The sequence below is a fragment of the Malaya genurostris genome, chromosome 1 (assembly GCF_030247185.1).
Source record: "Malaya genurostris strain Urasoe2022 chromosome 1, Malgen_1.1, whole genome shotgun sequence".
NCBI classification, from domain to species: Eukaryota; Metazoa; Arthropoda; class Insecta; order Diptera; family Culicidae; genus Malaya; species Malaya genurostris.
In genome coordinates, this window is record NC_080570.1 from 49216387 (window position 1) to 49233247 (window position 16861).

The window sequence follows — 16861 nt, forward strand, 5'->3', positions numbered from 1 at the left end:
TGCTCCACAAGATATGAGAAGGTAACAACGCCCCACACACATAGCGAAAGCGGACAAAGACATCATTTCGGAACTACTATGAGGAGTTCAGCCTTACTCCCCAGACTTGGTCCCTTCAGACTAACATTTATTTTTATCCATGCCCCACGCTCTTTCTGGGCAGCACTTTACTAGTTCTATGAATGCGAAAAATGACTTCCCGACTGGCTCGCTCAAAAGGCTGAACAGTTCCTTCGGCGTGGTATTCGTAAGTTGGTGAAAATATCGAAATAATGTGTAGTTTTCTAAGACAACTACTTTCAATAAAGTATCCTGGGCATATCACATCAGAAATTCCAATTAAAAAATCCCATATTATTGATTGGCACACCTGATATTACCGCTCCGAACGAGAAGAATCAGCTGCGAAGTCTGTTGAAACAGAAAGGTCAAATTCCCCAAAAGAAATGTAATGAAATTCAACGCCTTTCTGCTGTAACGAGTTAGATCGCAGTAGGATCCCAGCACTAGAAATAAAAATCAAATATGTGACAATTTACATCATCACATGTTCAATAGGTTGTTGTTCAGGAGCAAAGAAAAACCTGCTGGAGCTTGATTCCCTAATTAAACGTCTGAACAGCACTGCCGCTCAAAGTGTATAAATCCGACAACAGTGAGCAGCACCCTATATGCAAATCAGTGCATTGTCTGCAGTCTGGTTTCGATTGCCTCCAGGCTATCTCGGCCTGTTCTATCATTCCACAGTCGATGACCCACGGTGTCGCCCCAATACAACATAATCCACGATATGGAAGAAACATATAAGAAAGGTAAAAACAGAAACCTTGACCACCACTACTCGGCAGTCGTCTTCTTCATAAATTTCAAAACACGGCACGCCCTTGACGCATTCATCTGCCTGCCAGCACTGCGCTCGCGGACAGCCCCGTCTGATGATGGGGTACTGGTTCAGAAGAAAAAAATCGAGACTCCTCACTGCCTCTTCCTTATAAACGGGTATCGCTCTGCAGTGTTCTAATTTAAAGAGAAGTCGAATGCACATATAATTATAGACATTGGAAGCCGAAACGAGTGTGACAGAACAGTGGAAAACAAAACAAAAAACAACGAGAAGAAGCGACCAAAGCTGCAGTGCACAAAATGCCTGCTTCAGACGCAGATGCACACATCGCAAACTTCGAACACCTCACGATCCTCATCATCCGGCAGCCAACTATCGTGCGAAGCGAAATCATCGCAGACTATCGAAAATTGTGCATCAGGCGAGTCGATTAAAATGATCATGCGCAAATAAACGACCAATCACCGATAAACCCTTTTTTCGTTTCCTTCTTCTTGTGGCTAAGCCCGACAGGCTCCAGGTCACTTACCTAGGGCAGGATCTAGTACGGCCTGGGCGGCTTGTTCCTCGCCGACCGGTGTTTTCAGCCACATCTTTTTCAGCTTCATTGCTACGGGGGAGTCTTCGGAGGTGGCCACTGTAATGAAATCACGAAAAAAGAAAACGAAACGATTAGCAAGACATTTATGAGCGGTGCATTTCATTTAGCATGATTATGCAACTGGGGTTCATGCAAGTAAAATAATGCTGGTCGGCTGCGTGCAACGCACGCTACCGAAACATTTTCTTGTTATTTCATGAGCTTGGCTCTCTTTGAAAATTAAATACAAATGATTTATTACTAATGCACTGGCAATATAAACATAATTAATTTACTCATCAGCATTAATCAGCAACGGCCGTTCAGGCTAATCGACTGAATGTTTTACTCGCAGACGATAGAAGCTTATCTTATTTTTTAATTTTTTTTCTTTGTTGTTCTTAGTTGACAACTAGTCGATTCACAAGTTTTCTGATGAAAAGTTTTACTACGATAACCAAACAGAAGCAACATAATCGAAAGATTTATGTGTGACATTACGCGAGTTGAGCAACAGTGAAAGATGAAATTGAATTTTATTAAACATTGTTCTCTTCTTTTTTTAATATCTTATTAGGTATTTCGTCATTTAATATTAAATCTACTCAAGAATATTATTTGAACCAAACGATTGACTGCTAGAAATTATAACATAAGTTGTTATTTTCATACATTTTGTTGATAATTTCATAAACTTTTTTGAGTTTGTTTGTATCATTTCATAAATTCTATTAAAATTTAGCTATTGGATGAACTAATGGACGCAGTTGGAAATAGAACTAAGTCTTAAAAGGGTCAATTATTAAATTGAAACTCCAATTGTTTTTATGAAATGATAAAGAAGTTTCATGTATGGAAGGTCACGACAAGCAAAAACTTCTCGAACTGGGACATTGGATAGTCTACCTTGGGTACGCAAAGGATTTATTAGTTGAGATCTGACATCACGCTACTCCACGCATATCCAAACGACATAATCGATAACAAACGATAACCTTCGCCACAAGGCACAATGATTAGTCTCGGGAAGTCCAATTCGAAGGAGATGTGCATCCAACGTGTAGTAATTGGACATAAGTCTGGACATCACACGAATGAAGGCCCTACTCACATCCAGCCCCCTGAACCAAGCCTTTATCGATATTTTAGGAATGATTGAGTGCATCCACCGACCCAGACCATCTCTATTCCAAGAAGCTTGCCAGCTGGTTCTTTACGAGACGCACTATAGAATTCGTTGAAAGCAATCGGTCGCTTATAAATTTCACCCTCAATAGCACCACATTTGGCAAAAATATCGGCTCTTTTAAATTTCTTTATTATCGCCTCAAAGTACTCTCCTCCTGCGGCAATACATGCATGTCAACGCTTGATCCAATTTTCCATACAAGTTGTCTTTTATGGTCTCAAAACGCGTTCCCCGCAATGGCAATTCGAGTCTGAAGAAGAGGAAAAAGTCACACGGGGCCATATCTTGAGAGTTGATGATATTGGTTGAGTTTTTGGCCAAAAACTGCGACACAACCAACGCTGTGTGAGCCGGCGCATTCAGCTTTTTTGGCACCAACAATCTCTCTAATCGGTACAGAACGATTTTGCAACACGATTTGCTTCGCCGATTCAATGTTTTCTTCAGTAACAGATGTTGTTGGGCGGCCAGGGATCTCATCATCATCCAAGCTTGTACGACCACCCTTGAATCGTTTATACCACTCGTATGCCTGTGTTTTTCCTAGACACGATTCACCAAAGGCCTTTTCTAACATTTTCAACGTTTCGGAACACTTAAAACCATTTGCAACACAAAATTGCACGCACGTTGTTCTAAATTTTCATCCATTATATAAATCGCCACACGAAAATTTTTCAACTTCTTTGTATAGACGCCAAACAAAAACTAATCGTACGATATGCGTCAAAATTTGACAGAATGTGTATAAAAGTGTTGCCAACGTTGAGAGAATAAAAATTTACCGATTGGACAAGCGCGGGAATTTTAAAATGAAAATTCCGGTTCTTTTTTGATCATAAGGTATGTGTCGAATGCATGCAGTCTAGGGCAATTCGCAAACAACGATACTGAATTCTCTCTAATTGGATAATATGAGAGTTTGCAGCGGAACGAAAGTAAACGCATCCATATTCCATTACTGAAAGTATCGTTGTCTGATACAATTTTATTAGATCTTCCGGATGAGCACCCCACCAAGATCCTGTTGTATGAAGAAAATTTACTCTTTGTTGGCATTTTGTTATCAGATACCTAATGTGTCCTCCCCACGTGCATTTGGAACCAAACCACACCCCGAGGTATTTGAAAGTCAAAACCTGCGCGATAAATCTTCCCATCATATGAAGCTGAAGCTGCGCGAGATCATGATTTCTTGAAAAACCGACCAGCTCTGTTTACTCCGTAGAGAATTCGATACCCAGATGAACAGCTCAAACGGACAAGTTATCTAAGGTGTCTTGAAATGGTTTTTGCAGATCAATAGCTTTGGGTCCAGTAACTGAAACCATGCCAGCATCTGCCAATTGTCTGAGTGTACATGAGGTCAGTGTTGGTGATTGCCGAAAATATGACAGAAGCTGCCCGATATTTATCTATATTGTACACAATATTTGCTATCCGGTAGAAGATGCTACAAGTACTCGAGTCTCTCAGTGCATGAACCGCGAGAGAATTTTCAACATTTCTTCGCTGCACTTCATACTCTAAGTATTTCACGGCTCTTAAAAAAAATTACAGTCTGATAATGATAATGATCACAAGTTGACAAATATCGCAGAAAATCGAATCGATGATTCGACTTGATCATTCTCAACTAGGTTGCAATATTTCAAAACCGTTGTGTGGAGCATTTATATACATTTTCAGACACAACTTATACAAAGGTTATATGCACATAGTTAGAATAAGCGGCAATTATCTACTGCCCATACATAATCGGATCGCGAAACGAGAATAAGCGACCGTTTGTTGCTTCAGAGAGGATCCCCACAGCAGCGAGATAACCTTAAATTCTCAGACAGGTCATCGAGAGAAATTCGCTCTCGCTTTCTATGTTAAATGAACCATACTATTCTATGTTAAATGAACCATACCGGTTTTTTATTGCTGCGATGATATCCGTCTCTCTTTGATGGCACTGATTGAATCGTGTGGAAAGTTGTTAGTGAGCGTTCTTTAATTCGATAGAAGCCATCCTTGCATGGGGTTACTAGACAGCTGTCAATTTCGTTCACGTAAAAATGATAGAAGAGCAGACTGAGGCACGAGCCTTGCGGGAGATCCATGTAGCTAATTCTGAATGTTACCAAACCGCCATGTGAAAAATACATGCCTTTTTCTGACAAAAGGTTGTGCAAAAAATTATATATAACCGCTGGAAGTCCATGTTGGTGGAGCTTGCCTGAAAGAACATCAATGGAAACTGAATCAAATGCTTCTTTTATGTCTTAAAATACAGATGCCATTTGTTGTTTTTGAGCGAAGGCAATTTGGATGTCAGACGAAAGTAATGCAAGGCAATCATTCGTCCCTTTATTTCTACGGAAGCCAAACTGAGTATCTGACAACAAACCGTTCATCTCGACCCAAGTGTCGAGACGTCGAGGAATACATTTTTCCAACAATTTTCTGATGCAGGACAACATTGCAATGGGTCTATATGAGTTGTGATTGGAAACTGGTTCCCTCGGCTTTTGAATGGCGATAACCTTCACTTGTCTCCAGTCAGGTGGAACAATGTTTTGCTCAAGAAACTTGTTGAACAATTCCAACAAACGTCTTTTTGCGAGGTCGGGCAGATTCTTCACCAAGTTGAATTTAATTCTGTCTAACCCAGGAGCGTTATTGTTACAAGACAAGAGTGCTATAAAAAATTCCATCATTGTAAAGGGGCTATCAATGAAACCATTATTTGGAGGAGATTCCTGAATAATGCTCTGCGTAGGAAAATAATCTGGACAAACTTTCCTAGCCAAGTCTAATATCCGTCGGTTCTAGTATTCCTCATTCTCATTTCCCACGTTACGATTTCTCATTCATCTGGCCGTGATCCAAAGAGTGCTCATTTTCTCTTGATAAACCTTCGACAAAACGTCTCCAATAGCTACATTTTTTGGCCCGAAGTATGCTCTTGTACTTGGTTTCTAAAACCACGATTTTTTTAAATTTCTGAGGAGTTCCTCCTCCCCGTTTTAGAAACGTCTTGCAAGCATTTTGTTTTGTTCTGAGCACTCTTTGTCCCACCAGGGGTTGGGAGGCCTACTGTTAGGCGATGGCCCAGGAAAACGTTTAGTTTGGGCTTGTTCTGCGGCCTCCAGAATCGAACAAACGAGGAAGTTATATTCTTCAAGTGGGGGGAGCTCTTCCATTGAGTTTAGGATACTAGAGAAACTACTTTGGTATTTAATCCAGTCAATATTTTTTGTCAAATTATATGGAATATTAACGGAATTATCAATGCATTTGCAATGCTAATTGAGACGATGATTGGTAAATGATCGCTATCTTGTAAATCAGGAAATGTTTTCCAGGTGCAATCTAGTCAAATTAAAGTCGAGCAAAGATATAAATCTAATGCACTTGGACGTGCAGGAGGTCTTGGAGAAAGGTACGATTGCCCCATAGATTTTTTTTTGAATATCATACGGATCCGACTGCCGGTCAGGAATTACAGGATGATGAGTAAGAAAACCTGTTTTAATACACCTACTGTTAAACCCGCCATAATCCCCAGACTTGGCCCTTTCCCTCTATCGTTTGTTTGTCTCACGCACTTGCAGAGCAGCACTTCATAATCTGTAAAAAATGTGATGTGTAAAAATGGTTTCACGACTGAATCGCTTGAAAAGATTAACAGTTTTTTGACGTAATAATCGAAGAAAATACCTAATTTTCGAATGCAACTACTTTGGATGAAGTAACTTTAACCTATAACTTACAATCAACATGTATTTTCACTCAAAAAAAACCGCAAAATTAACTGGCATACCTGATAAAACTGAAAATAGTTGCATCTACTTTCATCAAAGATTCCGTATAAGTCCGCTTATTATATTAAAAATAGTAACGCTTTGAGTTGATTTTTACGTTAATCAGTAAGTGATGCAAAACTACTGCGTTCTAATTCATATAAAATCTCAAACTTAAATTTGTTTTTCTGAAAAAAAATCCTACTTTTTCAAAAAGGCGGTGCGAATTTAATGAAATTAAATCATTCCAATTCCAATCGATCGCATACCTACCCGTGTGTCTATGATGGCATCTAATCAATTGACCATTGTCGACTGGGTGCTATTGCCTTCTGCGTTAGTAGCAGAATGAGAGGGTGCGAAATGATTTGTATGTGTGAAATTATTAAAAATCTTTCAAATAGTTCGAGTGTTTCGGTTTGACGTCCTATTGCTGAAGTATATTTGAACCCTTTAAAAAGGTTTTGAATCGGTTTCAATTTATCTAAAATGTCTGTCAATTTGAATGTTATTTACATCCTTCATCAGTGCATCAGTAAGGATAAGGAATGTGTATAGTGACGTGATATAATAGAATTCAATGGCGATAAAATCATATTCTAGTGAATTTGTTCTATTAAACGCTCGAGTGACAAATTAGTGAAATCATACTATATCAGAGGATCCATGTTGATAGCTATCAATACGTATATTAAATATGATTGATTTCCATTTTTCAGTATCTCATTGACCTTAACAGGTGTATAATAGTGACGGATAAAACGATAGTCTTTCATCCCCAACGCAGCCAGTCAATAAGAGTCAAAAGATTTTTCGGAATCGTTCTGCATCGGTAATTCTGTTGCCGAGACACAGTCCACGTACTATTCTGCTACTTTTAGAATTAGACCAACTACTAAGCACGATTCACAAACTAGTAAGGATTGGATTTGCTAACACGAGTGTATCCTTTAATTAATTATTCACTACGCATCTGTAGGGTCTCTCGTCTAATAAGCCTCCCGACACACATGAACCGTGCATATTCTGTTATATACATTTTATATGACCGAGCCGTTTCAGAGCCAGATGCAGACAACAGGAACCGGTATACATACGGAACAGGAATATAGTTAGCACACGCACATCAGGTGTTTCGAACGGACAACGGCAAAAGAGGCCACCACCAAAGTTTTTTTTATTGGGATGGGAAACGCAAAAACAGACTCACACACACATACGTGCTTTCTATTAGCAAAGTGCACTAAGAATATGTGTTCCATGTTCGGAATCTCGAAAAAAAAAACATTCAGTATGATATCAATTCGTTACTTATGAATGCATCAATCTGCATACGGAAAAGTGCGACAATCCTGCCGGGATCCCTTGATTGAGCCTGCATTTTTGAAATGATATGCACAAACACGCCTCTGGCTGGTCAATGTGTCGGTGGTGCTAGAGGTATTGATTTCGGAAGTCTATTGTCATATGTTCGCAGCCCGTTGCAAATGTTATGTACACTAAGAATTAATTTTGTAGAAACAGAAGATCAAGCTCCGCATCGCGATGTAGTACCGAAGCTTCGCATTGCTTTGCTTTTTGTACAAACACTCCAGACGTACCCCGCCGTGATCATCTACAATTTTCGATAGTCCGTCATCGGTTGGAGTGTCCTCCATTCTTACCATATATGTACAATTCGCATATTCTCATCTCGAGATATGTTTATATATATAAATGAAGCAGAACGAGACCGGGTGAGACAGAAACAGCAAACGAACTTGCAACATGTGCAAGCCCGAAAGTGCACCTACGGCTAGGCTCTGCAGCTATTACACAGAATTGCGACGAAGTGCATCCTTTTCGATACAGGTAGACCCATTCCACACCACAGAAGGCGTGCATCGCCGCTAGAATTGCGATACCGTACGAGTGGGAGGGCATGCAGTCGATGCTGATGATGATGCTGGTGAAAGTGGTTTGTACCGAATAGTATGCTAGAAATCCACTCCCTACTGTGGGTCATGATTAGGTCGTCCCTATCGTAGATTAGGAAAAAACCAAACTTTGTGGAATTGAATGACAAAATTGATTATTAATATAGATAAATTGCATGTTCTACTGATAGCATAGAGACAAAATCTGTCTGTCGTGGGTTAGCGACCAGAAGGACCTAACAAAAAAAGAAAAATAAGAAATATAGATTATTCGTAACACTTTCCCGGATACTTCGGAGTTTTTAGTACTTCATAAAACCCGGAGATTTTAGTACTACATAAACCTTCATCAATTTTACATAACTAATTTCTTCGACTTATCAGTGCATTAGCAGTTTGTGTTAAACTGTTAACGCCACCTAACGGTTCCACATACACCGCAAAGCAGCCGTACAGGTTATGTTTTCAAAACACTTTTTGTCTTTACTGAAGTGCCGAGAGAACGAAACTTAGTGATGGCTTTCTGGGTGTCGACAGACAGTTGTTATATAGGGAGTTTTGGAACCGCATGGGTACCGGTTTGAGCTGAGTGCATATTAAATTTTAAAAAAAATTAAAAATACATACATACATTCAATGTTGTCACTTCTGATGGAAAAATTCATGAAAATGTTATCAGCATACGTTGTTATAAATAGAATAACTCGTTCCGCAACATAAAATTGATTTAGCACATGAACTCATGGCGGTGGGAATACGCATTGTTTGGTCATAGATGGACGATAACATGCTTGAAAGCATGCTTATACCTTCAGTTTGACTGTCCGAAACCCATATACGTTTACGTATATTTCAATGCATTTTGGTGTATATTAACAGTTCGGCTGAAAAGTTCGTATAGTTTAATAGAAACACACTTTTTTTTTGCCAAAATTCGTTTTTATTATTCAACATAATTGCCATCAGAGGCGATACAGCGATTATAATGATCTTCCAACTTTTCGATACCATTTTTGTAGTACGATTTGTCCTTTGCCTCAAAATAGGCCTCAGTTTCAGCGATTACCTTTTCATTACTTCTAATTTTTTTACCAGCGAGCATTCTCTTGAGGTCTGAGAACAGGAAAAAGTCACTGGGGGCCAAATCTGGAGAATAAGGCGGATGAGGGAGCAATTCGAAGCCCAATTCGTTCAATTTCAGCATGGTTTTCATCGACTTGTGACACGGTGCATTGTCTTGATGAAACAAAACTTCAAATGAGGCCGTTTTTTTAAATTTCGTCCTTCAAACGCCCTAATAACGCTATATAATAGTCACTGTTGATGGTTTTTCCCTTTTCAAGGTAGTCGATGAAAATTACACTATGTGAATCCCAAAATACAGACGCCATAACCTTACCGGCCGAATGTTGAGTCTTTCCACGCTTTGGATTCGGTTCATCGCGTGCAGTCCATTCAGCTGACTGTCGATTGGACTCCGGAGTGAAGTGATGGAGCCATGTTTCGTCCATTGTTATATATCGACGGAAAAAATCGGTTTTATTTCGATATAACAGCTCCAAACACTGCTCAGAATCATCAATTCGTTGTTGTTTTCGATCGATTGTGAGCTCACGCGGCACCCATTTTGCACAAAGCTTTCTCATATTCAAATATTCGTGAATAATATGTCCAACACGTTCCTTTGATAGCTTTAGGGTGTCAGCTATCTCGATCAACTTCACTTTACGGTCATTGAAAATCATTTTGTGGATTTTTTTCACGTTTTCATCGGTAACAGCCTCTTTTGGACGTGCACTGCATTCATCGTCTTCGGTGCTCATATGACCAGTACGAAATTTTTCAAACCACTTACGAATTGTTGCTTCGCCCGGTGCAGAGTCTGGATAACACTCATCAAGCCATTTTTTGGTATCGGCGGCAGTTTTTTTCATCAAAAAGTAGTGTTTCATCAACACACGAAATTCCTTTTTTTCCATTTTTTCACAATAACAAAAGTAGCTTCACTCAAATATCTCACAAACTAATAATCAGACAGCTGTCAAATTTATACACGTATCTTTTGAAGGTTGGTACTAACTGAAAATGGTATGGATTTAATTCTAGTGGCGCCCTCTCATAGAAACGATACGAACTTTTCAGCCGATCTGTTACAAACGCAAACACAAACATACACACATATAAGCACACACACTCACACACACACACACACACACACACACACACACACACACACACACACACACACACACACACACACACACACACACACACACACACACACACACACACACACACACACACACACACACACACACACACACACACACACACACACACACACACACACACACACACACACACACACACACACAGAGAGAGAGAGAGAGAGAGAGAGAGAGAGAGAGAGAGAGAGAGAGAGAGAGAGAGAGAGAGAGAGAGAGAGAGAGAGATTTTGCGTACTCGACGAACTGAGTCGAATGGTATATGACATACATCAGGCTACAAGACGGATCGGACTGTCTTTAAAAGCGTCGTTGACAAAATACACGAAAGGAAGTGGTTCATAAGAAGAAACACTATGCCTTCCATACCGACAAAATCGACATTTACTAGAAGAAAGAAGTAAAAAAGTACCATCATAAATTTGCTTAGTATTGTCCATATGCACGAGCACTTTGCTTCACCTGGTTGCTTTTCTGATGAAGTTTTGCCACTGCTTAAGAGTATACTGAGGTCTTTTTTACGCGGGGAACACATATCGAACAAACAAAAAAACGCGTAATTTTTTAAATCCGCGTAACTTCGCTCAGATAAAAATCCATTCCCATGTTTAAAAATCGCGAAATCATAGAACATGTCTATCATGAATGATAAGGTATGATTTCATGAGCAAAATGATTGATATCATAAACAATAACTCATCTCTTATAAAAATTTTCAGGATATCAATCACTTTGCTCGTGAAATTTCATGAGAAGACATGTATCATGATTTCATGATTTTTAATTATGGTACAGATAATGGATTTTCATCCGTTCGGAAATCTGCATAAAAAACGGATAACTTCGGAAATTTTCGTAAAACAAAAATTTTGTTGCTGAATGTCAACAACATATAACTGTAATAATTATATAATTTTGTTGCTGAATGTCTTCAAAAATTCATGAAACATCGAGATCTGGTGTTGTCCCGACAAAAATTTTATTGAAAAAATTGACTTTGAAACTTTGGAAAAATTTGAGATTTCCGAAATCGACATATTTTTATACAGAATGTCTTAGAAATGCATGAAACGTCGAGGTATGATGTTTTTAAAAAGTATTTTTTTGAAAAAAATCGAATGTCAAAGTTGACTTACAAAAATTTCAGGATAACACCAGATCTCGACGCTTCGTGCATTTCTAAGACAAAACAAGAAAACCGCATAACTTTGAAAATTCACATAAAAAACGCGTAATTTCGGATGACTGTATGCGACAAGCATTCAGTAGCTATCGATTTTACAGTGACAAAAAATAAGCTAAAACAATATTTTAATTCTTTTTGTTAAGCTAATAAATTATTATCATCTTAATTAGTCATGATTTAGTGATCTATTTAAAATAGTTTACTAATTTAAGAAGAGTATTATAATGAATCATTTAGATTTGAGATTTTATTTCATCCCATAGTTCCTGAGTCTAAAAACATTCTGTTGCTTTTAAGTTCGAATAACGAGAATATGAACTTAATATTGTTTTCCTAAATTCTTTTAGATAACAAAATGTCTGTGCGTGTGTGTGTATGTAATGAAAATAAACACTCGTTTTTCTCAGAGATAGCTGGACCAATTTTTACAAAGTTAGATACAAACGATACCCCATACTGTTGAATTTTATCCGGATTGAACTTCCGGTTCCGGAGTAGCGGAATAAAATGTGCCAATTTTTTTTAAAGTGCGTTTTTTTCGAAGGCCAGTAATATAACCTACTATTGAATTTTATTTGAATCCGACTTCCAGTTCCGGAGCAACGGGGTTAAATGTGTTAAATGCATTCAATTTTCTCGAAAATCGGATCGATTTCCACACTCTTAGGTTCAAATGGAAAATAATACGATCACTATGAACGCTATAATATTTTATCTAAATACGATTTCCGATTCCGGGACTGATAAGAATACAAAAATTCTATATCCAGAGCGTGTTTATATACATGACGCTTGAAAAACGAACAAAATCTTTTCAATTGGCCGCATAGTTCTTGAAATGTGTAGATTTGGTTAGTTAATGACAAAATAAACTGTATTTCAGGTACTCCGGATTTCAGTTCCGGAGGTGGTCTAAAACTCTCAAAACCGAAACTAACCTCATTTTCTCCGACAAGTCTGAACCGACTCAAATGGAAAGTCTCACGGTCTCTCATAATACCTTATGATCAAAAAAGAACCGGAATTTTATTAAAAAACGCAAAATTTCAATTTTTAATGAATTTCTTTATTATCGCCTTCAAAGTACTCTCCTCCTGCGGCAATACATGCATGCCAAGGCTTGATCCAATTTTCCATACAAGTTTTATAGGCCGCCGAAGGTATGGCCTTTAGTTCACGCAGCGAGTTCTCTTTTATGGTCTCTACGGTCTCAAAACGCGTTCCCCGCAATGGCGATTTGAGTCTGGGGAAGAGGAAAAAGTCACACGGGGCCATATCTGGAGAGTACGGTGCTTGGTTGATGATATTGGTTGAGTTTTTGACCAAAAATCATCTCTTTGGCCACATCAACACGACGCTGTTTTTGAATGAAATTCAGCTTTTTTGGCACCAGGCGAGAAGCAACGCGTTTCAAACCCAAAACATCAGTTAAAATGTGTTCGGCTGATCCATAAGAGATGCCCAACAACACAGCAATCTCTCTAATCGGTACAGAACGATTTTGCAACACGATTTGCTTCGCCGATTCAATGTTTTCTTCAGTAACAGATGTTGTTGGGCGGCCAGGGATCTCATCATGATCCAAGCTTGTACGACCACCTTTGAAGCGTTTATACCACTCGTATGCCTGTGTTTTTCCTAGACACGATTCACTAAAGGCCTTTTCTAACATTTTCAACGTTTCGGAACACTTAAATCCATTTGCAACACAAAATTTGATGCACGCACGTTGTTCTAAATTTTCATCCATTATAAAAATCGCCACACGAAAATTTTTCAACTTCTTTGTACAGACGCCAAACAAAAACTAATCGTACGATATGCGTCAAAATTTGACAGAATGTGTATAAAAGTGTTGCCAACGTTGAGAGAATAAAAGTTTACCGATTGGACAAGCGCGGGAATTTTCAAATGAAAGTGCGTTTAAAACGTCATTCACGGCAACTATTCAAAAACGGCAAAATTCTCTAAATTCAGCTCAAAAGTGGTAACAATTTGAAAAGATTATGTTAGTTTATTCTTAAACGACCTTTTTTAATTATATTCAAGATTCAATGAAACGTGTTTTAAAGAATCTCTTTGTAATGTTTATGGAAATGTAAGTAACATGAGAAGCCACCAGTGTTAGGAAAATCATGATCGTGAAAAATCAGTTCAAGAGTTTTTAAAAAAAGTCAACGAATGAAAAAATCACTTCAGAGGTTTTAATTCATGATACAACCATACACAAAGCTCTGAACCTCGAAATTCACAAGTGATTTTTTGTGTCAGCGAAACTTGATGACGAATTTTCTCTCACAGAAAAATCGCTAAGGAAATAATCGAAACGGAGAAGAGTTTCCGATGATATTTCGATGCTTCAGTTCGACACTGACGTTATTCGTGCAATTATTATATTTTCATCAATAAAAAATGAATAAATTCGCCACTGAACCGCAATTGAGAAATAATAACTGCGAAATTTTCTATGCACGTAGGGTGGTCAATATAAACAACAATATTTTTTGCGCAGTGATTATAGCGACGAAAGGCTGCTTTAATTCCAGCTGGTTGGTTAAACTACGTTATTCAGTTTAAACCGAATTAATTGCTATTCAGCATGAATTTGATTTTAGAAGTAACAGGAGCGCAGCATTGGCATGTCTCGAACACACAGTAGGCGCTGTATTTAAATTGGCGTAGCGGTAGCCTGCGCTTCTGTTACTTCTGCGTAAATTATTCAAGCTGGCTAATATTTTTTTATCAGCTTCATAGCAAGAGTTTTGTTTGTTTTTATAAATGTTTTTATTATCATTACAACTGTTATTATCAATACCTCGGTAGTGCCAACAAAAACTTCACACATCACCACTATTGATTCGCTTATCAACCACCCTACACACAGTGAACATTTTCAGAAAGGTTCAGTTATTGTTCATTGGTGAATTTATTCATCATGTATTCTGCAAAGGGTTCAGATATAACGGCTATTAAAATTCATTTCCCAAAAATCTTCTGCTCGCGAATCATACCAGATATACTCAATGTGCGAACTGTTTTCTTGATTTTCATCGAGGAGAATGTGCATAACTGATTTTTTTGACATGTGAAATCACTTGTGAAAAATTTCAGTCGAAATTTTTAGTTTTTCCCAACACTGATCATTACACCACTAGGTGGATTAAAACAAGTTTTCTAATTACTGTAATAAGTTTCATTAGATAAGAAAGCTACTTTGAAATCGTTACGAAAGAAAACTAAGCCAACGCTGCTTTCCGAAAACATCCCCATGATTTATCCTACTTTGGCTAAAGCAATTTAATTTCATTGCTCATCGATCCGTTTAGCCCACAGTTTTGCCTAGCCCATTCCCATTCCCATTCCCCGTCACCCGAGCGGGTTGTGCTGAAACGAACTAAAACCTGTTCTGCCATTGTTATCCGGGCTAGAAATGTCGCTGAAACAGCCCCCACCGGAACGCTGAGAGAGCGCCCACCGGACGATACTGCACTGCATAGGATTTGCAATAACACTATACTATTATAGAAATACCCGATTCGTGGTTTGCGACCATGCGTACGGGGTCGATTGGGTAGATGTTCTACTCTTTGGCCTCATCCCGACCCGATGATAGATGTATGTGCCACCATGAAAGTCCCGTCGATCGAGATCAGGAAAAGCAATCCAAACGAGAAAGCGGAGGCTCTCGATGAAAATTGGATTTCGCATACGCGATAATTACAGATGAAGTAGAACGCTCACCGGACCTAATCCATTCGCTCCCTGCTTCTCGACGGCTAGGCTTTTGCAGTGCAGTCCCTCCTCTGTATGTAGGTGAGACAGCATGAGTTGTATTATAAACAAAAGTGCATCAAATTCCTTTTTATCTGAATTAGAACTCCCGTGGTAGCTCTCAGACTGCTATACGATGGCTGCTGCAGGCTTTGTAGGTACACAAATACTCACATAAATACGGACCCACCGATATTGCACAACCATTCTTCACATCCTACAGGGATGCAAACGAACGACACAGAAAATAGTAGCAGGAGGCATCGAACGTGAACGAAACAGCCGACCGAAGAGGCACAAGCATTATAACGAGCTTTTAACTAGGAAGCCTGGCTAGCCGGCTGGCTGCGTTGTTTCCGTAGAAGGCGGGCGGAGGTCGGCTCGGCAGGAAGTATAGGAAGCGTTGCGACCGCGACTTCGGCCAACCCCACCAGCCCCACCTGTCCTTGTCCACGTGTAGTTAGTTGGTCAAATCAGCAGCGCGTAGGTATGTTCAAAAGCAATCGCTGGATGCCATCCTGCCAAGGCATATCGTAGTAGCTAGTAGAAATAGTTACGATCAGAAAATATCTAATTTCGGATACTTTTGGAGCATATCTACACTGCCGAGGTCGTTTCTCGAAACAGGAACCATGTGCGCGTGCTATACGTTCATTCCACTAGAAAACAACGAGGGTGGAACGTGGATACGTGGAGAAACAACGATAGAGAGAGAGACATGAGAGATGCCATTATTTCCCGCGTTCCCGTCTATTCTGGTTCCCCCAAGAAGAGAGACAGAGAGAGAGTTCGCTGGCTGTGACTGCCGCGAAACACCAATATTTATTTTACTTTTCGGTTTCCTGCATGTTTCATTCTCATCTAAGATTTTTTTTTCTCTTGTTGGCAGGATTGTAGCTAGAGCTTTGGTTATTGATAGTGGTTGTTACGGGGTGCAATCGATTCAAGGAAATGCCTCACGCGGAAACGAAACTGAGGACGAAAATTGCAAGGTTTCAGAGAATAAATCAAATTGAAAAATTGTTATGCGGAATTCAAAGGGATATTTTGTACTTTTTAAAGCTGTTAGAAATTAACGATAATTTGTTTTCATAGTATTCACATTCATGCTAGGATCTGGAAATCACTTCCAGGTATTATACTAAAAGGAACTTAGACTTCTGACATTCATGTTACATGTCTAGTAGATCGCATTCGTTTTAGCGCTACATGTTCAGCCAATCTGTTTGTGTTAGTTTATCATCTTCCAGAAGTTAGCGTGTTGGTATGCCGGATGAAATTCGATTTCAACGCATTTGTGCCATTATTATCCTCTTTCGTCAAGCATTGAGTGTAAAATTCTATTTTCAAAGCCACAGT

At 39.0% G+C, this 16861-nt stretch overlaps 1 protein-coding gene across 2 annotated transcripts in view; it reads right to left on the reverse strand.

Moving 5' to 3' along the window:
- Positions 1-16861, reverse strand: part of LOC131439003 (metastasis-associated protein MTA1) — a 176888-nt gene that overhangs the window by 79405 nt on the left and 80622 nt on the right. For both annotated transcript variants that reach the window (XR_009231039.1, XM_058609477.1), the window contains exon 3: positions 1374-1481. Coding sequence is in view for 1 of the 2 variants with exons in the window: in XM_058609477.1 (XP_058465460.1) it covers positions 1374-1481 (108 nt within the window). In the remaining variant the exon portion in view is untranslated. The remainder of the gene's footprint in view (positions 1-1373; positions 1482-16861) is intronic.